We start from the raw sequence: 24,365 nt of genomic DNA, 5'->3' as shown, positions 1-24,365 counted from the left end.
GCAATTCAGTAATAGGGAATTAGTCATAGAAAAGTAAGGTGTTTGGGGTTTATTTTGAAACAGGTATTAACTACATGTTTATTGTAGATAACATTTTTTGTTTGTGTTTAGTTAGATGACCTAGTTAAATATATGAGTTATATGTTCTGTAAAGATGTTTGGGGTTTCTTACAACATCAGGTGTACAGAACATTTACTTCAGTGTTATGTAATTCTTTATGTAAATTTAAATTGTGAAGCTTTCCGGTTGTATTTGATTTTATGGTAGTGTTATTTATTACATGTCTAAGTCATTTTATACAGAATCTGTGGTCAGGAACTGCATTACCAATTACAGCAACATTTTGTAGGAACTTCAGTATACGTTTAAGTTATAGTTCCGAAGAGATAACTATTTTTAAAATGTAAAGCTGCCGTGTTTGTGGGAGAATAATATTCCTAGAAATGGCATAAGTTTACAGAATGGTGAAAAATAAGCCACTTTTGTTGTAACACTATTACATAGCTTGACTTTGGTCAAAAATCTAATTTTATCGTTTTCACTAAAATATGACTATCAGTTCAGTTCATTCGCTCAGTTGTGTCCGATTCTGCGACCCTATGGACTGCAGCACGCCACTATAAATTGACAGTAAGGAGAAATGTTAAGTAGGTTATTTTGTTGCTTTTTTTTCCCCCCAAGATCTGTTGGTATTTAAATGGGCATTTTAATCAACAGTAAAAAGTGAAGTAATGGTCTAAGTTAATGTATACAGGATATGATGATTGGGAAATTTTACTTCTGAAGTATTATTTCTTAAAAGCTAATTGTCATTTTCTATTTCTAACCTCATAAATCACTGCTCTGTCACTAAATGACTGTTGGTTACTTTCAGTTGCACAAATCAGTATTAGTTTATAGGATTTCATCTGTCTAGAGCTTATCTTTAGCAGCCATAACTCTTAAGAACTTAACCAAGAGTTAAGATGTAAGCCTACTAATCTACAAAAAAGAATCAAATAAGAAAAAGTATCAAGTATATAGTTACTCTCAAATTATATACAGCCTTTACAAGTTTAGATTAAAATTTCCAACTGTTTTTAAGACAAAGATAGAGAGGACTTAAAGAGAGTTTCTTTGGAAATAGTTAGGAGGGAGAATTTCAGAGGGAATGAAAAGTAAGCATAAGCAGGTAGTCTTCAGCTCTTAAAGGACACAGTTTTAGATACCTCAGATTTTAATGTGTTTCTCTTGTTTTAACTCTTGAAAATCTAATGAGTACTGTTTCAACAACTCCAGATTTTCACAGACATTTAGGATATTTACTCTAAAGGAAATATTTTCTTTGTAACTATATTTTATTTTAATTAAAGGTTGCAGAGAGAGTGGCTGCAGAAAGGGCGGAATCTTGTGGCAATGGTAATAGTACCGGATACCAAATTCGGCTCCAGAGGTAAAGAGTGTTCACTTGTTTTGTTTTGCTTTTGGCCATGCCAGGCAGCTTGTGAGATCTTAGTTCACTGACCAGGGATTGAACCCAGGCCCTCAGCAATGAAAGGGTTGAGTCCTAATCAGTGGACCACCAGAGAATTTCCAAGAACGTTCATGTCTTGTTTACAGGTAGATTTTAGTGAAGCTTTGAAGTTATCAGAGATTTAAAAAAAAAAAAAAAAGATTTTCCCCCAAATTTTTATGCTGGTTATTGTTTTTAGTAATTAACATTTGCAACATAGGCTTGCAACCCATAAAATCACTTTTTTTTGGATCCAAGTTCAGATTTGAATTGCCATTTTAAGATGTCTTTCTATCCCTGGGTTGGGAAGATCTCCTGGAAAAGGGAATGGCTACCCACACCAGTGTTCTTGCCTGGAAGATTCTATGGACAGAGGAGCCTGACAGGCTATAGTCCATGGGGATCTCAAAGAGTCGGACACGACTGAGGGACTAACACTTTCACTTCACTTTTTTTTCACTTTAAGATGTCTTTTACATTAGGAAATGTTCAGAAGGATAACATTTTTCCTGGATGTGTTAGTAGACCGTCACTCGCCTAAAGAAGTGGCCTCTTGTACGTTTTGCTACCACCACACACACAGCTTCTGACTACCTTAATTTAGTTTGTATCTTAACCCCCTACCCCCCTCCACTGTATTTTTGTAGTCCTCTGCAGCTCAAGATTCTGTTTATGTTTTTAAATGAACTGATTTTCCAGTCACTAAACTGAAGTTGAGTTTCCTGAATATTTGGTCTTTTTCTGAATGGTAGGCCTTGTAAAGAAATATTAATGTTGTATTTATAACAAAAATAATGTATAATGAACTCTAAGCTAGTATTTCTCATTACTGTGCTGTAGGAGTTCTGGTAACTAAAAGGTTAAGGATGAAGTTTTTCATTAAAACCGAAAGCATTTTTTAAATTGAAGAATTTCTCTTAAATTAGTGGTATTTAATAGTTCATTAGTAAAGAAAACCAAGGATTAATTCATGTCTTTTATTCACAGTCGGTTGCCAAGGAAACAAGGTTCTATCTTATATTGTACAACAGGAATCATCCTTCAGTGGCTTCAGTCAGACCCGTGAGTATGTTTCAACGCAGGACATCTAGTTAAACATCATCAAAAGATGTCATTATTACGTTGGATTTTATTATTACGTAAAAGTAAAATGATTCTGTTTTTGGTTTTGTGCCCAGTAGCAAACTTTATGCTTCTGTTGTAGCCATCTGTCCAGTGTTAGTCATATCGTGCTTGATGAAATCCATGAGAGAAATCTACAGTCAGATGTTTTAATGACTGTTGTTAAAGATCTTCTCAGTTATCGACCTGACCTGAAAGTAGTATTGATGAGTGCAACACTGAATGCTGAGAAATTTTCCGAATATTTTGGTGAGTAGAATTTATGATTGTTACTTACAGAGTTATCACAAAACCATTGAATTTAGAAGCAATTTTTTAAGAAATGTTTTCAGATGTTTCGTGATGCAAGTAGTCAGTGTTTACCGATGCATTCTATTTGAATATTCATCTACCCTCTAGTAGTTTTTAAAATACTTGTTTATTTTTGACTGTGTTGTGTCTTTGTTGCTATACGGGCTTTTCTCTAGTTGTGGGGAGCAGGGGCTACCCTCTAGTTGTGGTGCATGGGCTTCTTGTGGCAGTGGCTTCACGTTGCAGAGCACAGGCTCTAGGTAATCAGACTTAAGTAGTTACAGTATATGAGCTCAGTAGTTGTGGCACAAGAACTGCTCCAGAAGCATGTGGGATCGTCCCATACCAGGATTGAACCCATGACTTCTGCATTGGCAGGCAGATTCTTTACCACTGAGCTACCAGGAAGGCCTTCTTGAGTAGTTTTTTTAAATGGTGGCATCATCTCTGGTTTTGTAGTGAAGAGATGTAGCCTTTTGGTGCTACCACCAGATAATTAAGGTGACATTAATGAAGTCAAACCACAGATTTGAAAAATTTATTAACTAGTTTTGATAGTCTTCTGTAGCTTTTATGTAGTATCTCAGGCTAAAGTGGCAATATGCTAATAACAGTGGTAACTAGCAACCACTGTGGAATACCTTCAACTTGCTGGGTAGCATATTTGGCCTATCTTCATCAGTTCTCATTGATACCTTGTGAAGTAGGTGCTATTATTCTCATTGTTAAGGTTGCATAATTAACAGAGGGTCAGGATGCTGCTGCTGCTGCTGCTAAGTCGCTTCAGTCGTGTCCGACTCTGTGTGACCCCATAGAGGGCAGCCCACCAGGCTCCTCTGTCCCTGGGATTCTCCAGACAAGAATACTGGAGTGGGTTGCCATTTCCTTCTCCAACGCATGCATGCATGCTAAGTCGTTTCAGTCGTGTTGACTCTGTGCGACCCCATGGACAGCAGCCCACCAGGCTCCTCTGTCCACAGGATTCCCCAGGCAAGAATACTGGAGTGGTAGGTTGCCATGTCCTTCTCCAGAGGGTCAGGATGGTTTGAAACTAAATTTGAGGGAATTCCCTGAGAGTCTAGTGGTTAGGACTTAGTGCTTTCACTGCTGGGGTCTGGGTTCGATCCCTGGTCAGGGAACTAAGATCCCACAACCTGCATGGAGTAGCCAGGAAATAAAAGAGAACCTTAATTTGAGTAGCTGCAGAGTACATTCTTTTAAAATTATGCCTCACTGTCTCTACCACTTAAATTGTTTGGGGAAGGAGGAGAAATGGGAGGACGTTAAAATGGAATAGCACTATATTTAATGTGTTTGTAATCAGCCCAGTTGGCCCTCAGAGCCTTACTTTGTCTATGTCTCTGTCTCAGTCCTTTTGGAGAAGGCAATGGCACCCCACTCCAGTACTCTTGCCTGGAAAATCCCATGGACGGAGGAGCCTGGTAGGCTACAGTCCATGGGGTCGCTAAGAGTCGGACACGACTGAGCAACTTCACTTTCACTTTTCCCTTTCATGGACTGGAGAAGGAAATGGCAACCCACTCCAGTATGCTTGCCTGGAGAATCCCAGGGATGGCGGAGCCTGGTGGGCTGTCATCTGTGGGGTCGCACAGAGTCGGACACGACTGAAGCGACTTAGCAGCAGCAGTAGCAGCAGTCCTTTTGATGAGAAATCCAGAGCTAACATTGAGTAAACAGGTCAGAGGCATAAGTGTACTCAAAGTTGTGGTGCCACTTCAGTTACTTCCATCTGTGCTGTAACTTTGGCCTTTGTTTACAGAGAATATGGTTTATTTTGTTTGGTACAGAACCTAAATAACATTTAAGTAACAGTACTGAGAGACTTCTTTTTTAACTAGTGATTCTAAAATAGTAAGCAGTAGTTTAATACTTGGTTAGTTCTTGCTGTAGCTACTCCTTTCTTTCCCTAATTCTGGGTGCCACAGAGGTCATGTTCCTTATGTAGATTTCACTAAAATTTAGCTTCTCATGGCACCATCTTGGCTAATGATGAAGAGAAATAGACTTAATAGGTCTTGAATCCAACTTAAAATACGCTATTTTTTGATATTCTGGGTTACTTTGTAGAACTGTGAGGTGTGTATACAGTTTGGTAACAGAAAATTGCTACTGAGTGAAGACTAAACTGTTTTTATTAAATGAGATATGGAAAAATAAGGTATAGCTGTAAAAGTTTCAGGACCCTTTTCTGAAGTTAAAACTAATGTAGTCATTGTCCTATTTACAGTTTGTTGATTTTTTTTTTTACATTTGAATACAGATTTATGTTTTATCTACCATAATAGGTAACTGTCCAATGATACATATACCTGGCTTTACTTTTCCGGTTGTGGAGTATCTTTTGGAAGATATAATTGAAAAAATAAGGTAAGTAAATATTAGGAAGTAAAAGAGATTTAAAGTACTAATACACTTTAGTATATTAGTATCACCATTTTGTCAAACTTTAAGAAACTCACCCTTAAGCATTTCTTTCTAAAACATTGTTTTTCCTTAAATCAGGGATTCCCAAACTTGGTTGCACACTGAAGTCACCTGGAGTCTTTGAAAATCCTCACTGACGGTCATACCATATTGTATTACAGAGCCTGGGCTGGAGTCACACATCAGTGTTGTCTAAAGACTCCTGGGCAGAAAAGTTTGGGAATCTCTGTCTTCAGTGTTGAACTTCTGTTCTGGTTCTCCTCCCTGGTATTCATTCTCCTTTGCTGGCCTCCATTTCCCACCTTTTAAATATGATTTTCCCCTAGAGTTCTCACCTTAGATGTTTCTCAGCCTTTTATGATTTCACTGGGCAATCCTATTTCTATGACCATAGTTCCAAATTTTCAGAACTATTTTCCTATAGTTTTCAGAACTGAATTCTTCCTGAATTCTAAGCTTATCTAAATCTATACTCAACAGCATTCCAGTATCATAGACTTCTTGAACCTCACATTTTTCAGACAAAAATCGTCATCTTATATTTGATTCCCACCGTGCTTCCACCAAAAAAATTAAAATAATCTGTGTTGCTTAGTATGCTTTATAATGGTTGCTCCTGTTGTCCTCCACCCAGTTGTTTAAACTCTAAATCAAAGTAGCTGGTGTTTCAAGCAGTTATGTTCCAGGATATGTTAACTGCTTTACATGATTAGTAACCAAAGTACTGTAAGTCATTCTGTATCCCGTCCTGCTTTCCCCCATGAAAACCCTGAGAGCTTTCTCCTTAAACATACTTGCTCGTTTTTATTTCTTCTAGTTAAGGTCCTTATTATCTCTCCTCTGTTAGTATAAGAGTTTCTCTCTGGGCACTGTGGTCTTCACTCTCACAAATGCTGCCATCTGTTTTCCTCAAAACTCTGGTCATGGGATCTTTCTTCCCTTGGATATGCCCCTTGAGATTTCTCTTTGAAAACTAGTTGAAGAACCTTTGTGGTTTTGTCATGGTCTAGAGCAGAGCACCTCAGTGGGTATGCCCAAGTTACAGTCCCATTCACGCTGGCCTTTAGCTGCTAGCAGGCTTCTCGAGGAGCCATCAGAATTACCTTAGTATCACTTGATGAGAGAGGGCTGAAGGCACAGACCCACAGGATCAGGTTCCAGCTTCTTAGCCTGTCACCCCAAGGCTCTTTACAGTCTGGCCCTGTGTCTAGTGGCATACATTCCTTAGGCTGCTTTTCTTATGCACTGTCTTGTCTATGCCAGCTGTGCTCTTTCTTTCATGATTTGATACTTTGTTACATGCTGTTTCTTCCTTTCAGAGTTACATTTGCCACCTTCTCCACTTTTCATCTGTAAACTATTATGTAAGAACAAATCCCTATCCATTCGGCCTTCTCTGATACCTCTCACAGTGAGTTACCCTCTCAGCAAGACTGCCAGAGCACTTTTATCATATCTCTTGTACCACTTACCTTATTGCCATGTAATGTATCTTTTTATATATGTCTCTTGCACTAGATTTCAAATTTTCAAAGTAGATTTTGTCCTATGCATCTTTGTAACTAGTACATAGCACAGTGCCTGGCCTATAGTAAACATCTGAAAACTAAATGGGCAGATGTAGAAACATTTGTGCTGAGATTTTCAAGACTCCACAGCTTACTTGTTAAAGGAGAAAACCAGAAAGTGATAGTGGGAAGGTGAGAACAAAGATCCTACTGCATATTTTACATGGAGAAAAGTCAGCTGAATTTTGAATGGACATTTATATAACAAATTAAAACTTTATGGCTTGCACTCTGCACTAAGATCTGAGCAGAAAACAAGGGAATGACTCATTACACATCTTCGGAGCTTGTATCTAGATAGGGACACATATAGGCTATTATACTAAGGTGTGGTTGACCTGTTCTGGGTGAGTGAAGAGTGTGTAAGGCAGGGATAGCCTGGACAAGTCAGGAAAGCAGTGACGTCGGCAGGGCAAAGAGGGAAGTGTGTGTCCGGGAGGAACGCGTTAAAGTGAAAGAGTGTATGTTGGTCTTCCATGCTCTGGTTATATCATCAATGCCCATAAATTTTTATGCTCTCCCTTCTCAGTTCCACTTTCAACCATGTAGCCCTGTTTCTTACCATAGCACATTTACCAGTTTTCTAGTTTTCTAAGGTAATAACAGGCAACAACCTGACAGTGAAAACAAAGATTCAGGGATCAGTACTCTAACGTTACATAAAGATGAATTGCTTTCTTAAGGTCTCCAGAAGGCAGTGAATGTACATGGAATTGTAGTTAAGGGGAGTCTTTTGAAGCAACAGATAGTATCTGTGCACTTGTTCTGTAGCCAGTGCAAGAGGGGAGGTGAAGTAGGGTGGTCATTGGATAGAAGTTTTCAGCAGAGGGCCCCAGCTGTTCCTTTTCCAGAGGAAAAGCTGCTCTGCAGGGAAGTAGGAAAGAAGATAGGTGTGGTATTAATGGAGGGTTGTGATTGGGTACTTGGGAACGGGGGCTAAAGGTTACCTCTGATCCTGTAATTGCTGGGAAGGGAGCCAGCTGTGGGTCCATCCTGCTGACTAGATTAATTTCTGTCTCAGGTTGCCCTACCTCACGGTGGTGCCTCTATATGTATCAAAGACTTAGGGGAGTCCTGGGTCACAGGTACTGAATAGGGAAGGGGATTGATGAACTCTTTGGGGTGTCTGCTATGTGTCAGGCACCGTGCTTTATCACTTCCTTTTCATTCTCATGTCAGTACTGTTAAACGAGTATTAATCTCTCAAATAAAACTAAAAGCCAGAGGTTTATACCTTGTCCAAGGTCACATAGCTAGTCAGTGGCAGAGCACGGACATCAGTCCCATTCTGTCTGACTCACAAAGCCCATGCTTCACACCCCCCGTTCTGTCTAGATGCTCTCATCTAGGTGAACTCCGAGGGGCTTTGGGGTTAAACTATAGGTTTATTTTTGTCTCTCTCTACTCCCATGCCTCTCACAACTCACTTATGGTAGGTGACATGCACTGCAGCATGGGGAAGTCAAAGCATAGCACTGGACTGACTTGTAAGACATCTGAATGCTGATTCTGGCTCTGCCATTGTCTATGTCTATAAGATCGAGCAGAACTAAGTAGTTCTCAAGCGTGAGTCTATGGATCTACAGACCATGTTACAACTACACTGTCTGAATCTCCTGGGGCACTAAATAAAATTGCTGGATGAGCAGACCCCAGCCAGACCTACTGTATTCAAATCAACAAGGTATAGGATTAAGGAATCTGTTTTTCAAACTCCCCAGGGAATTATTTGTGCTCACGTTTAGAAACCTCCTATATTCAAAATGTGAGTCTTCTAGGCAATTGTTAACTATTATTTTGAACCTATATTAATGTTAACTTTTGATATAAAAGTAAATTCAAACTTAAAGATGGTACTCTACCATTTAAATTTTTATTGCTGAAGATTATCTAGAGCTTTTACATACTTTGATAAATGATTTTACTCTAAAATGTTAATGTGTTCATATTTGTAAATAAATTTAACTAGTATTTACTTGTGAAGATGTTCTTTAAAATTTCTTTTTAAAATCCTAAAAAGTCAGATATTAGTGAAAACCAATTTTAAATAAGGTGAAGCTATTTAAGAGTATTTTTATTTTAGATATGTTCCAGAACAAAAAGAACACAGATCCCAGTTTAAGAAAGGTTTCATGCAAGGGCATGTGAATAGACAAGAAAAAGAAGAAAAAGAAGCGATCTATAAAGAACGCTGGCCAGGTTATCTAAGGGAATTGAGACAAAGGTAAGTCTGTTTTTGTTTGAAAGTGAGAACGTAGTGGCTGAATGACTAAAACAAAATTCAGGTTTGTCTTGACTTTGTACGTATTTAAGGGTAGCATTGTTGTTGTTTAGTCACTCGGTGGTGTCCAGCTCTTTTGTTATTTAGTCACTACATGTGGCCTGCTAGGCCTCTCTATCCATGGGGTTTCCCAGGCAAGAATATGGGAGTGTCATCTACATTGGCAGGCGGAATCTTTACTGCTGAGCAACCAGAGAAGCACTGAGGATAACATCTCGAATCTCATATTCTAGCTGGATACTCTACTGATTTGACTTGTAAACACTATCATAATCCCAGTATTACTTTTTATTTATTATGTTTTCCCATTTGCAGATTGAGTTAATTTTAAAATTTTATAGTAAAACGTCAGGAAACTGTCAAGTATTTCATGACTTTATATTTGACTTGATAGGTATTCTGCAAGCACTGTAGATGTTGTAGAAATGATGGATGATGAAAAAGTTGATCTGAATTTGATTGCTGCCCTTATTCGATACATTGTTTTGGAAGAAGAGGTTAGTTTTGTTTTTCTTTAATTTTCAAAAGTGAAACATTTCAATTTCATTTTTGTATCAAGGACTTGAAAAAATTTTTTTTCTTAAATGCTTTTAAAAACATAATCTTTGGAAGAAACAGCTTTTAATACCAGGAGCAAGAATTTCAAAATACCAAGTGATTTAGCAGTTTGACCTGTTTGAAGAAAAGACTCAACAAATGAAATGTCTGGATTATAAATCCTATTTTTAAAAACTGAACTCTTTCTTTAGTTATAATTAGTAACTAAAAGTTATCTTGAGCTAATATAATTTTAATGAAGACTTAATTGTGCACAGAATTATGCTCTTGTTGTATTTTGTTATGTGATCCTTTATAACAGTTATTTCCCCTCTGTATAGGATGGTGCAATATTGGTCTTTCTACCAGGCTGGGACAACATCAGCACTTTACATGATCTCTTGATGTCACAAGTGATGTTTAAATCAGGTATTGTAGAAATGTATTTTATTGCAGTTCTAAGAATGGTACTTGAGTTACGTGCAGCCTGGTTATTTTCTTTCGTTTGAGCTTATTAGTCCAAGTTGAGTTTTTTCAAAAGTTGGATTTCTCCCCCTGCAAAGTCCTGGGTCAGAGATGAAGATAGATGGTAGATAGTGAAGTTCCTTATTTAGTTTTATGGTGAGACTGTTTCCCCTCTCTGGCTAAATTTGCCCAATAAAATTGAGTCTTTGGCATTTGAGGTTTTTGTTTCTTCACTCACTCCTGCATTTAGTTGGGCAGAGAAGAAGTTTGAATTTGTCCTTTTAGGCCAGTATTTCTCAGCTCTAATTGTACAACAGTCACTCATGGCACTTCTTTTAAAGTGCAGACCCAGATCTCATCCTCATGCCAATATTAGAATGTGACCTGCCAAATATTAGAATGTGACCTGAACATCTGAAGTTGAAAAAAAAAAAATTTCTCATGTGATCTGATTGTTTAATAGGTGTTTTGAAAGATACAACCTCTTATGTTTTAGAGAAACACATTGGAACGTTTTTCTCCTGTGAAATTAAGTTATAGCTTTTTCCAGAGTCACTGTTAACTTTAGTAAAATCAAAGCAAATTCCATTTAGTATTTTAAATAGCTCTGAATATACTTCCTAGCCTTACTCTGTTGAAGTGCATTTTATTTTTTAAAAACACTGAAAAATATTTTGATCTAATTTTATTGGCTAAAATACTTTTTAAATCCCATCATGGTAATGCCCTCAAATCGTTCACTATAATTAAAATTATTTTCTATTCTCTGACTGCAAAAATATTTTTGTCTGATTACCATGACTTCTCTATAATGAAATACTGCTTTTGTTTTCCTCCTCATTGGTAACTTCTGTATAGAAAAAGTGTAGGTCGTGATTAAACTATACAACTGTATATATTTTTTTAAAACAGAAATACTTCTCTGGCTGAACCTGCCAACTTTGGCCTTTCCTCCCCCCGTCATAAACTCTATTATATGATCTACTTTTAGTTTTAAAAATGTGAGTGTGTATATATTTTCCAAGAAAAATATGGAGATCATTTTGGAGAAAGTAGGGGAAGGGTGTGATGTTAAACATTATTATAATTGACTTCATTAGCTTTCTGATTTAATTATGCTCAGGGATGGAAGTATTAATTTATAGTTCCACCACCAGCTTCAGTTCAATTCAGTTCAGTTCAGTGTCTGAGTCGTGTCTGACTCTTTGTAACCCCATGGACTGCAGCATGCCAGGCTTCCCTGTCCAAACACCTGGAGCTTGCTCAAACTCAACATCCATCAAGTAGGTGATGCCATGCAGCCATCTCATCCTCTGTTGTCCCCTTCTCCTCCTGCCTTCAATCTTTCCCGGCATCAGGGTCTTTTTCAGTGAGTCAGTTCTTCGCATCAGGTGACCAAAGTATAACCACCAGCTTAATTTCTTTTAAAGAAAATTTTTGAAAAATTAAACATACCTAATCTTTATCATCACCTGATAATCCAATCCATAATCAGATTTTCCCATTTTTTCCCCCAAAATATCTTTCACAACTAGCTTGCTCAGACTGTAAAAAAAGTCAGACTGATAAATCGTTTAGTTTTAGAACATCACTCCCATCTTCCCCTTCCTTTCCCCACGGTGGAAAAGACTAGGTTCTACTTTCTGGAGATGTCTGAATCTTTATAGTATCATTTCATTTGATCATCTCTTAATCCTGTTTTCCTGCCAACTGGAAATTCTATCTGAAGGCTTGATTCAATTAAGTTAGAGTGGACGTGTTTCATACTGTGTCACAGAGATAAGTAATTGAAGGTGTTGTCAAGCACTATTTGACAGTTTTTTATGGTTTAGGAGGGTCATAGGCTGTGGGAAGCACCGTATCTCCTGAATAACAGCAGTTCTTTTTCTTGGAAGATACAACTATGTAGGGTCTTCTGGACATTCTTGCTAGAGATTTAAGTTAGGTTGCACTTTGGTAGCTATATCTGACTGAAATTTACCCTTGCTTCTGTAACACTCTCTGTTTCCCATTACAGTACTATATCAAACTGTCTGTTGACTGATAATCATGAATGGGCTTGAGCAACTTGATTTTGAAACCTAAAACTGCCTATATTCCTAACAAAATTATTTTTTAATGTGGGCGACTTTTGGAATGTATTGCATTTTACTAGTGCTATTTCGTTATTTTTAAGTGGACATGGAAATTGAATAAGTAATTTGCTTTAAAATTTTCTTTGATTAAAGTAGGATTATCACCCATATTAAATAAAATCCTTTTATCTTTAGTTAGTGGTGGGAATGGAGTTAATGTTTTGTTTTGTGTTTTTTTAGTATTATTTGAAAAGGTTGCTACCAACTTTTCAGCATTGTATAAGAATTTAGAATTAGCAGAAAAAATATTAACAAGAATATAAAATGTATATACTTGATCTGATTCTACATAGGAATATAAATTAAGAGTTAATGTGACTTAGCATCTGAACTCATTGTTCCATGTATTTTTTATGGAATTTTCTGCAGCTGTTTATCTTAAAAGTTTAATTTTCTTCTTAATTTTCAGACAAGTTTATTATTATACCTTTACATTCTCTGATGCCTACAGTTAACCAGACACAGGTATGTTGTTAAATTTATCTTTCAAACTGAGGCAAGCTTTAAGGACTGCTTATTGTATGTTTTGTTTTCTTTTATTTTTGAAGGCACATTTTGAAATAGTAATCCATACAAAAAATACTTCTTTGAGAACCTTTACCAAATGAGTCTTCAGGGAATGACTGCACACAAATTTGGATAAGAGCGGGTAATCTACGAATCACATTAGTCTCATCAGCATTAGGGAAACATTTAAAGGTTGCTTTTACCAATAGCTTGTTTGGGTTTCCTGAATAAAATAAAAAGATATGTGAAAACCAATAAAAATAATTCAGCCTAGGAATGAATAATCTGTGACATACACAGTTTGATACTGAGATTTTGATTTAACAGAATTAGTACATTTGTAGGCATGAGATTTCAGTGATGTATTATTAATTACGGTTTTGGATGTTTTGACTTTGTCAGATTCAGGGATCTCTCTAGTTAGAATGAACAGTGCATTCCCAAAGGAAGGGTAATTTTCTACCGTGTTTGCAGGCCCTGGTAAAATGAGATGGATCCCTTTTTCTACTCTCTTTGTAAGAAATAATATAGATATTTTTAATTGAGAGCTTTTTACAGTCTCTGCTGGTATGATAGTTCTGAGTAAGGCTCAGCTAGCTGGATTAGATACAGTGTGCATGTCTGAGGGAAGAGAAGAGGAAAGACAGAGCTCTTGATCCAGAGACTGAACAAAAGAGTATCTGGTGTGGAAGTACTTCCATCGCTCATGCCCTAACCGTAAAATATTGATTCCTTTGCTAGAGAATATGTGATAGACTGGCAAACAACATTTTCTCTTATTACCATTTTTATAAATGAGATGAGTTTATGCTGGGTTTTTTTTTTTTTTTTGCTTTTTAGCCAAGTGGTGTTTGCCATCATGACATTGTAAGATTTATTATGTGAAGGGGATTTTTTTTTTTTTTTAAGTCCATTTCACTCTCAGTAGCTGGTATACAGTGGTACAGCTAGCTGGCATTCATTCTGATGACTGGGCACATGCCTTGTTGGTTGGTGTCATCTGTATGTCTGTACATGCTCAGTTGATCAGTTGTGACTGACTGTTTGCAACCCCATGGACTGTAGTCCGCCAGGTTCCTCTGTCCATGGAATTTTCCAGACAAGACCACTGGAGTGGGTTGTCATTTTCTACTCCAGGGGAATCCTCCCAACCCAGGGATCAAACCCTGCATCTCTTGCGTATCCCGCATTCTTTACCACTGAGCCACCTGGGAAGCCCTGTTTTTATCTGTGTAGTTTTTAAGTAATTCATAATTCTTTACACTTCTGTCCCTCTCCCTTAAAAAGTTTGACAGCACAGTAAAACGTTTGCATTCTGCAACACTTGTTAAATTTTTTTTAAGTTACCATATTTAAATATCATATTAATAATTTTGTATACCACTTAAATATCTATAAATTAAAATAATCTTTAAATTATAACTGTTCATTTGAAATCTTGTTTGTGATAGGGTTTTGATATCTGTGGGAGATTTGGTTTACCAAAAGGGAATTTTGTGATATTGAAGATGATGTATAAGATACAAATATATCTATAAATATTAGATGCATATGTCAGTGAACGAACACAAAATTGCTAAAAGTGAACAGTACTTGAAGTAATTACTTTAATTGCAAGAATGGACATATCAGAAATTAGTTCACTCTTGGGATTTTGATGTATGTATTCTTGCAGGTGTTTAAAAGAACTCCTCCTGGTGTTCGGAAAATAGTTATTGCTACCAACATTGCAGAAACTAGGTAAAAATTGTTTTTTAATTACCAGCTACTAATGATTACATTTGTTTTCAGCACCATAAGAGTTAACATACCTTAATCTTTTTTCTACAAAATACTTTGTAATATCTTTAAACCTATTTTAATTTAGTTGCAGTGAAAGTGGGTTTTTTTCTTTTTTTTTTTTTAACCTATACTAATGTTTTAGCCTCTTCAGAAATAGGCTTTTAAGTGAATGTTTTAAAGCTTCCCTAAAGAAGCATGAGGACTGAGGTCAGTACTTCTGGTTGGGAGTAGAATTGATAGATTGTTTGGTAATCAGTTATATATACTCTTTAAAATTATTCCATTGGAGGTACTAATATACCAGTATAGTCATTGCAACAGATTATTCTGCAGAAGCTGGTGTTAAATCATGGCACTGGAGGGCTCACAGAGCTAGTTAAAAAAGTCCTCAGGCAAGCTGTGAAGTTTGACTGAGGGCAGATAAGAATTGTGCACATGATCTGTAAGAAGGGTACTGTGTGCTGCCACTGAAGCTGCTGATACTGCCTGTTATGCGGTGTCTGATACCCATTTGTAAATGTGGAAGAGTGGTGAAAATCCTAAACTACTTGAAATCAAGTTGATTCAATCAAAAGTGTTTTAAGATCCCTATCTGTAGATCTGGTATAGGCTAATATGCTTTAGATGTGTTTTTAACAATTTTTATGTATTTTCCAAACAGCATTACCATTGATGATGTAGTTTATGTAATAGATGGAGGAAAAATAAAGGAGACACACTTTGACACACAGAACAACATCAGTACAATGTCTGCTGAGTGGGTTAGTAAAGCTAACGCTAAACAGAGGAAAGGTCGAGCTGGAAGGTAAGATCATACTTTTGAAGTCTTTACAAAAACACCAAAAATTTTGTGTACCAAATTTATTAAAGGAAGTTCCCTTTCATCTTTTTAAAAACTTACTGCAGCATGTTTTTAGATGGGGGAGTCATTTTAATCATAGTTGTTTTGGAAAAAGTATCTGTCAAGTTTTTTATTTTATAATTTTTCTACCTCTAATTCCTCAGTCTGGTTAATTAAAGTTAATATTCTTTATCTTATTAGCTATATTATCTGTGATTGTGTTTCTTTTTTAAAAAACATGACTAATAATGATTGCTATTAATAATATTTGAATGTCAGATCATCCTCTAGACACTTGATACACATTAACTTGCTTAATCCTCCCCACAGTGCTATGAAGTAGGTTATTATCTCTATTTTGAAGGTAAAGAGACTAAGGTATAGAGAAATAAAGTCATCTAAAGTCATCTTTCCAAAGTCACACAGCGTTACAAGTAGCAGAGCCAGGAATTTGAATTTAGGTGGGTTGGTTCCACAGCCTGGGCTCCTAATCACTATACTTCACAGCTGTACTGGTTTTTCACTGGTTACCAAGGAAAGTACTTTTTCCCACTTAACGTGATAGCATAAGAAATAAAAATAACTTTTTTTTTTGGTTGTGCGTGGTCTTCTTAGTGGTGAGCAGGAGCTACTCTTCGCTGAAGTGCATGTGCTTCTCATGTGATGGTTTCTCTTGCTGGGGAGCACGAGCTCTGGGTGCACGGGATTCAGAAATTGTGGCATGTGGGCTTTAGAGTGCAGTCTCAGGAGTTGTGGTGCATGGGCTTAGTTGTTCTACAGTATGTGGGATCTTGGACCCAGGGATCGAACCTCTATCCTCTACATTGGCAGCAAGATTCTTATTCACTGTACCACCAGGGAAGTCCAATACTTCTGTTTTAATGATCGGAGAAAAGATTTGCCTATAACACAAATAATTGCACTTATTACTTGTTTTAATGCATACTTCAGAGTATTTTACACCCTAACTCATATGAGTGATAGAATCATCTCTGGAGTTTGAAGAGTTTTTATTTTACCTCTTACATGTAGAATAAGAAGATTTCCCTTAATTTTCAGATACTGGCTTAAGTAAGGAAAGAAGAGTTGGAAAAAAAAATTGGACAGACCATTTATCAGCCTTTTAATAAGTTTATACTATATATTTAAAGCTGTGACTCACTTGTTATAATGTTTGCAGATTATTCCAGTATAACTTGACTTCAGGTAGTGTATTGGATTATGCAGTTGGTGCTGTTGAGTCATAGTCCTGGCTTAGTCCAAGAAGTGTACCTTCTACTCTATTAAGAGGGGATAATTGGATTGGGAGCCTAGCAAGATTGGGGTTTCCCCATGCGGACCAGTCACTAAATGTAAAGTATTGCATTTTATAGAATTCTTCATCCCCACTAACCTGGTGAAAGTTAATTGTGGAATTGCAGTGTTTTTGTTGATGTTTTGTTTTTATTTGAAGTATGGTTAGTTTACAATGTTTTAGTTTCTTGTGTACCGCACAGTGATTCAGCTTTTATATATATACAGTATTTTAATTCAAATGGAAAATAGTCCCTTGTGGGCTCTGTGATACAAATTTCCTTTAGCAAAGTTAATTAAGATTGATAATTATTTTGAAGGCCAGTACAAACTGTATTTATTATGTGGTTCCTTGATGGAGATCCTATAGATGATGGGTCCTCTGAGCCACCAGATAAGCCCATCATTCGGATCACTAGATGCAAATAAGGGAAAAAATTGTTTCCAACATCTCTCTGAGAGCTCACTAGATAGGACATACCTAAGAGCTTTTGAAATACTATAGACTGGTTAACATAATACCAGGATTTGTTACATAAAATGCTCACAAGGCCCAAAGAGACTAACCTATGTATACTGCTGATTTTGTGTCTACCAGTCTGGAATCTATAAGAAATAGGTAACCAAATTATTGGTAGGAGGAGGGAACCTTGTCTTTTTTAGAACTAGGACTGAGGATTAGTGGATTTAAGCTTATTTAAAACAGATGAGGAAAAGGAATATATGAATAACAATGAAGTAACAAGTAAATTAGTTATGATGTGGCTTGTAAGAAATAGATACTGACTTCTTTCCCTGCCTTTTCTTTTCTCTGGAATTCTAAAAAGTCACTGATAATACTTACCCACCCCCCCGCCTTGTTGTTTTTTTTTTTCTTTTTAAAGAGTTCAACCTGGTCATTGCTATCATCTATATAACGGTCTTAGAGCAAGCCTTCTAGATGACTATCAACTGCCAGAAATTTTAAGAACGCCTTTGGAAGAACTTTGTTTACAGATAAAGGTAAATTAAGTGGGAGAATTAAAGTAAATAAGGTTCTAGTTTTCAGCATGTTTTATAGAGGAAAGTAACATATTAATCTGCCAGAAAGAATGTAGACCACCATTTGTTTTTGTGTTAGTACAGTTTGACCCCTGAGCAGCCTGAGGGTTAGACTTGCCAGTTATCCCTTCTCTGCCCCAGAAAATGACTCACTCAAGGGTGGGTCGTTGAAACAGCTTGGTTAGAATCAGGACTCAAACCCTAGTTCTGTTGATTCTACATGTTGTGCTTGCTGATTGAACATAAACTTTCCCCTGCACTTAGTTAATTTAAAGGTCTGTAAAATGAAAATGCAAGTATTATATTTATTGAAAAAAAATTTGCATAGACATGAACCCATGCAGTTCAAAATCAATAAACTGTAAACTGTTTTTAAGCTTCTGTCACATGTATATTAAACAGTTTTTAATTACACACTGCTCTAGAGCCAGACTATCTGGGATTGAATCCCAAGTCCTGTGGCAAGCTAGTTCTTTTATATTGGGCAAGTTATTTAAATTAACTTCGTAAAATTCTTAGACCAGTGCCTGGCACAAGGGAAGTGTTCAGTGAATCTTAGCTACTGTCACTACATCTTAAGATTCCCTCATTATAAACTACTTACTTTTTTTTAGCATCATATATTTGATAAAATTAGCCACCTTATTTTGAAGATAATTGGTAATCAACTTGTTGAGATTTTAACCAGCTACTTTTCTCATTAATAGAGTTAGTGGATGTTGAAAGTAGTATGTTGGCCTTTAAACATTTAGAATCACAAACATAATTTTAACTTATTCTGGTAAAATAACTAACTGGAAAATCGTGTATAGGTTTGATGCTTTATTCGAGTGAGTGACACGGGGAAGACTAAACTCTTATGTCCATATGTGACATGTTTAATTATATTTGTCTCCCTGCAGATTTTAAGACTAGGTGGAATTGCTTACTTTCTTAGTAGGCTAATGGATCCACCATCGAATGAAGCAGTGTTACTCTCCATAAAACACCTGATGGAACTGGTAAATTTGTTGCTTGTTTGTTGTTTTTTTTTAAATGTGTGACTTAGAGTCTAACTTAGATTGTTTAAGTAAAGCAAGCTAATTATAAAATTTACTCTTAATTATTGCAAAGTAGGCCAATGAATGTGCAGGACCAAATTGATTCACTATTTGGCTGTTCAACTTTAAGTGTGAAATAAGTTATAAAATGATACTGTTGTGATTTTCTTATCATACTGGCTCTTTCCACACAAGTTTTTTCATTGTAGGCATGACTTAAAATTACATAACATTTTGAAATCTTTCCATTTCAATCTTTTAAAACTTTCGAATCTTTCAGTTTCCTGTTTTGATCCTCTTCATTTGTATTCTTGAAAGGAATTTGGTTGCTGTATTCTATTCTTTCTGATTTTCATAGTGTTTTTATAGCTTTATCAAATCTAAGCAACCTAATGACAGTATGGACATCTTATAAAGGCAGCTCTTCTATTTTTGAAGGAATACCAGCAGGTGACTTTTTCCCAGAATATAGCCCACTACCTATCATTGTTTTTCTTAACAGCTTTTTCCCTTAGTTTATTTTATGAAGTCAGTGTTTTGAGGAACAGGTTTCATTGTCTTAGTCAGGTGCCCACTTAGTTGGTAGCCATCCCTATACAAGACCACGTTGAGAAGCTGCACACGACTGGCTGTGAGTTAGTGCCCAAAGTAGAGAGAAAGAACTGTGCTGTCCAACTCAGTATCCACTAGCCACAGGTGACTATTTAAGTTTTGAATTAAATTACAAATTCAGTATCTTGGTCACATTCACACATTTTAGAAGTTGAACAGACACATGTGGCTAGTGGTTACTGCATGAACAGTGTAGAAAAGACATTCCATCAGTGCTACAAGCCACTGTTGATTGGTGGTGGGTTAGAGGATGCTGATGGGTGTATTTTACATATTTTAAATTTTTTTTTTTTGAGCCATCTGTGTAGATAGTTTTGAGAATTTGGTCCATATGAAAACATTGAAGTAAGTTTGTAATGTGAGTAATAAGTTGTTTAAATGAAAAGTATTGTAACTGATCTGACCATTTTTATTTGAATTTGGATTAGATTTAGTGAGGTTGCTGATATTTTAGGGAACAGTGTGGTTTTACTGACTTTAAAATTGAAGTCTTCCCCTCCAGATTTTTCTCTAATAAAACATAGCAATAGAGAGCTAGGTGGTGATCAGAGAATCAACTTACTTGTGGTAGAGACAGATGACCAGAGGACAGCTGAGTCTGAAGCCAGAGTGGGGTGACTTCCTTTCTCCTGACTGAATTTAAGAACCAGTCTTTACTGAGCCATTTGCAAGCAACAAAATTGTGAAAAGGCCTGGGACATCATTGCCAACAGTAGGGTCTGAAGCCTGCATTTTGAAAAAACTTTTTTATTGTGCAATGCAGAATGCCCATCCAGGATAAAAGAGCAAAGCAAAAATCATCCAGCATAATGATTTATTACAAAATGAGCACTGTTATTTTTATTCATGTCAAGAAGTTAAGAACATCTCTGGGATACTAAAAGGCCACTGCCTACCCTCTCCCATCACTCCCTGAGTCAAAAAAATAGCATCTATCATGACTCTTTAATGGTAGTCTCTTGCTTTTCTTGATGATTTTACTAACTGGAATACATTTCTATAAAGAGCTCAATTTAATTTGATCCTTTATAAACTTTACAGAAATCCATAGGATGTTGGGACTTTTGGAAGAATGGGGTTCTGAATTCTTTCAGTGAACATTGTGAAATTCATGTGCATTACTGCTTTTAGCTGTATATAGTTCATTCATTTTCATTTCTTTATATTGCTATTGAAAGGTATTTTTGGTTGGTGTTTAATCGATAAGTTGTGTCTGCCACTTTTGTGACCCCATGGACTTCAGCCCACCGGGTTCCTCGGTCCCTGGCTTTTCCCAGGAAGGAATACTGGAGTGACTTGCCATTTCCCTTCTCCAGGGGACTGAACCTGCATCTCCTGCATTGGCAGATGGATTCTTTACCACTTAGCCACGTGGGGCTTGGGGTGGCTCAGATGGTAAAGAATCTACCTTCAATGCAGGAGACCCAGGTCTGATCCCTGGGTCGGGAAGATCTCCTGGAGAAGGGAATGGCTACCCACTCCAGTATTCTTTACGGGAGAATTCCATAGAGGAGCCTGACAGAGCCCATGGGGTTGCAAAAGAGTCCAACACGACTGAACGACTAACACTAACACTTTCACCTGGGAAGCCCAAAAGGCATTTTGCTTATTTCCAATTTGAAGCAATTACATACGCTGGTATGAATATTCTTCAGTATTCATTGTTTCTTAGTGTACATGTTTAAGTATTTCTCATAGGTATACATGTAGGAGTGAATTCAGTAGGTAATGCCCAACCATTTTCCAAAGTTGTCAAACTACTTACACTCCTACCAGGGCCAGTGGTAGGTGAGCATTCTCATTGCTGTATAGCATCACCAACCTATAGTCTTTTATTCTAAGCATGTTGATAGGTATGTTGTAGTTTAATAGTTTACATTTGCATTACGGTGAGTACTGTTGAATTTGTATGCAGCTTTTCATGCTTCCAGCCCATTTGGATAGTCTCATTTGTAAATTTCTGGTGCCAGTTTTTCTGTTATGTCATAGGAGGTCATACTTTTTGTGTACTATTGATCTGAGCCTTTTGTCAATTGTTTATATTATTGCATATGTCTGTATTTTTACCTTATCACTTTTTACTAGTGTTTTGGTGAACAAATTCCTAATTTTAATGTGAAATATATATCAGTTTTTTCTTTATTGTTACTGCTTTTTATCCTTTCATGAGTCTTTATCTACTTTGGAGTCATGGTGATAATACTGTTTTCAGTTTTTCTTCTTCACACTTAGAAATATAATCCTTGTGCAATTGATGTGTGTGTGTCTGTGTGTGTAGGTGAGGTAAGAATCAGTTTTTTAGATATGTGGAACATTTGACTGAAACTGTTAGAAAAAAGTTTATCCTTTTCCTTCTCTTCTTTGTTCTGCAGCGTTGTCATCGATCAAGTTGTCTATGGGTTTGTCTACTTGTAGGCTCTGCTTTATTCTATTGATGTATGTTTCTCTTTAGCTGGTATCACACTGTCTTAATTACAATATTGAGTCTTAACCAAGCAAGAACATGCTCTTTCCCATTGATTTAGTTTTTTAATCTCTCGGTATTTCAGCATTTTCTGTGTATCATACAACTCTTTAAGAGATTGATGTCTTTATTAGTGGTATTTTTTGGATTCTATTCAAACTTCAGAATTTTGCATTTTCTTGTGTCACTGCTATACAGAAATCAAGGTGGTTTTGAATGTTGACCTTGTTTTCATTAATGCTGTGAAAACCACTTATTCTGATAACTGTATGTAGATTTTTTTTGCATACAATCACATCTATAAATAATTGGAATTTTTGTTTATTTCCAGCTGTCATCCAGGATCCTTAGTACAATATTGTGCAGAAGTGATATGATAGTGTGCATTCTTGTGTTCTTATTCTCAAAGGAAAAGCTGTCAATAATTTTCATTGAGCATGTTCTTTGAAGATTTTTTTGTTGAAACTCAAGGAAGTTTCTATTCTTAGTTTATTAGATTTTTATTCATGGATAATTTTATTATGCATGTTTTTATCAAATATCTTTTCTTCCTCTAATGAGATTATCCAGTTCAGTTCAGTCGCCCAATCGTGTCCGACTCCTTGCGACCCCATGAACTGCAGCACGCCAGGTCTCCCTGTCCATCACCAACTCCCGGAGTCCACTCAAACCCATGTCCATCGAGTCAGCGATGCCATCCAGCCATCTCATTCTCTGTCATCCCCTTCTCCTCCTGCTCTCAATCCTTCCCAGCATCAGGGTCTTTTCCAATGAGTCAGCTCTTTGCATCAGGTGGCCAAAGTATTGGAGTTTCAGCTTCAACATCAGACCCTCCAATGCACACCCAGGACTGATCTCCTTTAGGATGGACTGGTTGGATCTCCTTGCAGTCCAAGGGACTCTCAAGAGTCTTCTCCAACACCACAGTTCAAAAGCATCAATTCTTTGGTGCTCAACTTTCTTTATAGTCCAACTCTCACATCCATACATGACCGCTGGAAAAACCATAGCCTTGACTATATGGAGCTTTGTTGGCAAAGTAATGTCTCTGCTTTTCAATATGCTATCTAGGTTGGTCATAACTTTCCTTCCAGGGAGTAAGCGTCTTTTAATTTCATGGCTGCAGTCACCATCTGCAGTGATTTTGGAGCCCAGAAAAATAAAGTCAGCCACTGTTTCCACTGTTTCCCCATTTATCTGCCATGAAGTGATGGGACTGGATGCCATAATCTTAGTTTTCTGAATGCTAAGCTTTAAGCCAACTTTTTCACTCTCCTCTTTCACTTTCATCAAGAGGCTCTTTAGTTCTTCTTCACTTTCTGCCATAAGGGTGGTGTCATCTGCATATCTGAGGTTATTGATATTTCCCCAGCAATCTTGATTCCAGCTTGTGTTTCTTCCAGCCCAGCGTTTCTCATGATGTACTCTGCATATAAGTTAAATAAGCAGGGTGACAATATACAGCCTTGACATACTCCTTTTCCTATTTGGAACCAGTCTTGTTCCATGTCCAGTTCTAACTGTTGCTTCCATGGTCTGGTATTCCCTTCTCTTTCAGAATTGTCCACAGTTATTGTGATCCACACAGTCAAAGGCTTTGGCATAGTCAATAAAGCAGAAATAAGATGTTTTTATGGTACTCTCTTGCTTTTTTGATGATCATTGGATGTTGGCAATTTGATCTCTGGTTCCTCTGCCTTTTCTAAAACCAGCTTGAACATCTGGAAGTTCACGGTTCACGTATTGCTGAAGCCTGGCTTGGAGAATTTTAAGCATTACTTTACTAGCGTGTGAGATGAGTGCAATTGTGCGGTAGTTTGAGCATTCTTTGGCATTGCCTTTGTTTGGGATTGGAATGAAAACTGACCTTTTCCAATCCTGTGGTCACTGCTGAGTTCCATATTTGCTGCCATATTGAGTGCAGCACTTTCACAGCGTCATTTTCAGGATTTGAAATAGCTCAACTGGAATTCCATCACCTCCACTAGCTTTTTATGTTTAATTTATAATGTATTGAATTACATCAGTTTTTCAAATGTTAAACCAACTCGCATTTCGGAAGGAAACTCAACTTGCTGTGATTCAATTTGCCATTGTTTTAAGTTTCTCACGTATAAGGTTGTTTAGTTTCCCTTTCTCCAGACGTCCGTGTCAAGCAGGTACCAAGATTATGCTAAACGCAGAAAACAAGCTTGAAAGTTTTTTTTTTTTCCTGGTCTCTGAAAGAGTTTTTGTAAGATTAAGGTAATTTCGTTCATAAACTTTTAGTAGAGCTCAATATTGTCTATGTTCCCTGTGTTGTACAGTACATCCCTGTAGTCTGTCCTACACAATCCATTAGTTTGTGCCTCTATTCCCCTACCCCTTTAACAAACTACCAGTGGGTTGGAGGAGCAATACTAGTTTTATCTTTTGCTATTTTTGTTGTTGTTCAGATTTTGTCATTCT

The 24,365-nt window shown here is 36.9% G+C and overlaps 1 protein-coding gene across 4 annotated transcripts in view; it reads left to right on the top strand.

Annotated features, from left to right (window-relative positions):
- Positions 1-24,365, top strand: part of DHX36 (DEAH-box helicase 36) — a 47,330-nt gene that overhangs the window by 12,393 nt on the left and 10,572 nt on the right. For 3 of the 4 annotated variants that reach the window (XM_081532044.1, XM_081532013.1, XM_081532023.1), the window contains exons 6-17: positions 1,354-1,433; positions 2,481-2,555; positions 2,698-2,864; positions 5,213-5,294; positions 9,003-9,143; positions 9,595-9,697; positions 10,079-10,166; positions 12,747-12,802; positions 14,520-14,584; positions 15,288-15,431; positions 17,645-17,762; positions 18,704-18,802. In XM_081532044.1, the coding sequence (XP_081388170.1) occupies positions 1,354-1,433; positions 2,481-2,555; positions 2,698-2,864; positions 5,213-5,294; positions 9,003-9,143; positions 9,595-9,697; positions 10,079-10,166; positions 12,747-12,802; positions 14,520-14,584; positions 15,288-15,431; positions 17,645-17,762; positions 18,704-18,802 (1,218 nt within the window). The remainder of the gene's footprint in view (positions 1-1,353; positions 1,434-2,480; positions 2,556-2,697; positions 2,865-5,212; positions 5,295-9,002; positions 9,144-9,594; positions 9,698-10,078; positions 10,167-12,746; positions 12,803-14,519; positions 14,585-15,287; positions 15,432-17,644; positions 17,763-18,703; positions 18,803-24,365) is intronic. The other variant, XM_081532034.1, reaches the window with a different exon arrangement.

This window comes from Giraffa tippelskirchi, chromosome 2 (assembly GCF_054371585.1).
Source record: "Giraffa tippelskirchi isolate mGirTip1 chromosome 2, T2T-mGirTip1v1.2.pri, whole genome shotgun sequence".
Lineage (NCBI taxonomy): Eukaryota > Metazoa > Chordata > Mammalia > Artiodactyla > Giraffidae > Giraffa > Giraffa tippelskirchi.
Note: the sequence above shows the minus strand (reverse complement) of the source record. Positions and strands in the feature narration are given on the sequence as shown.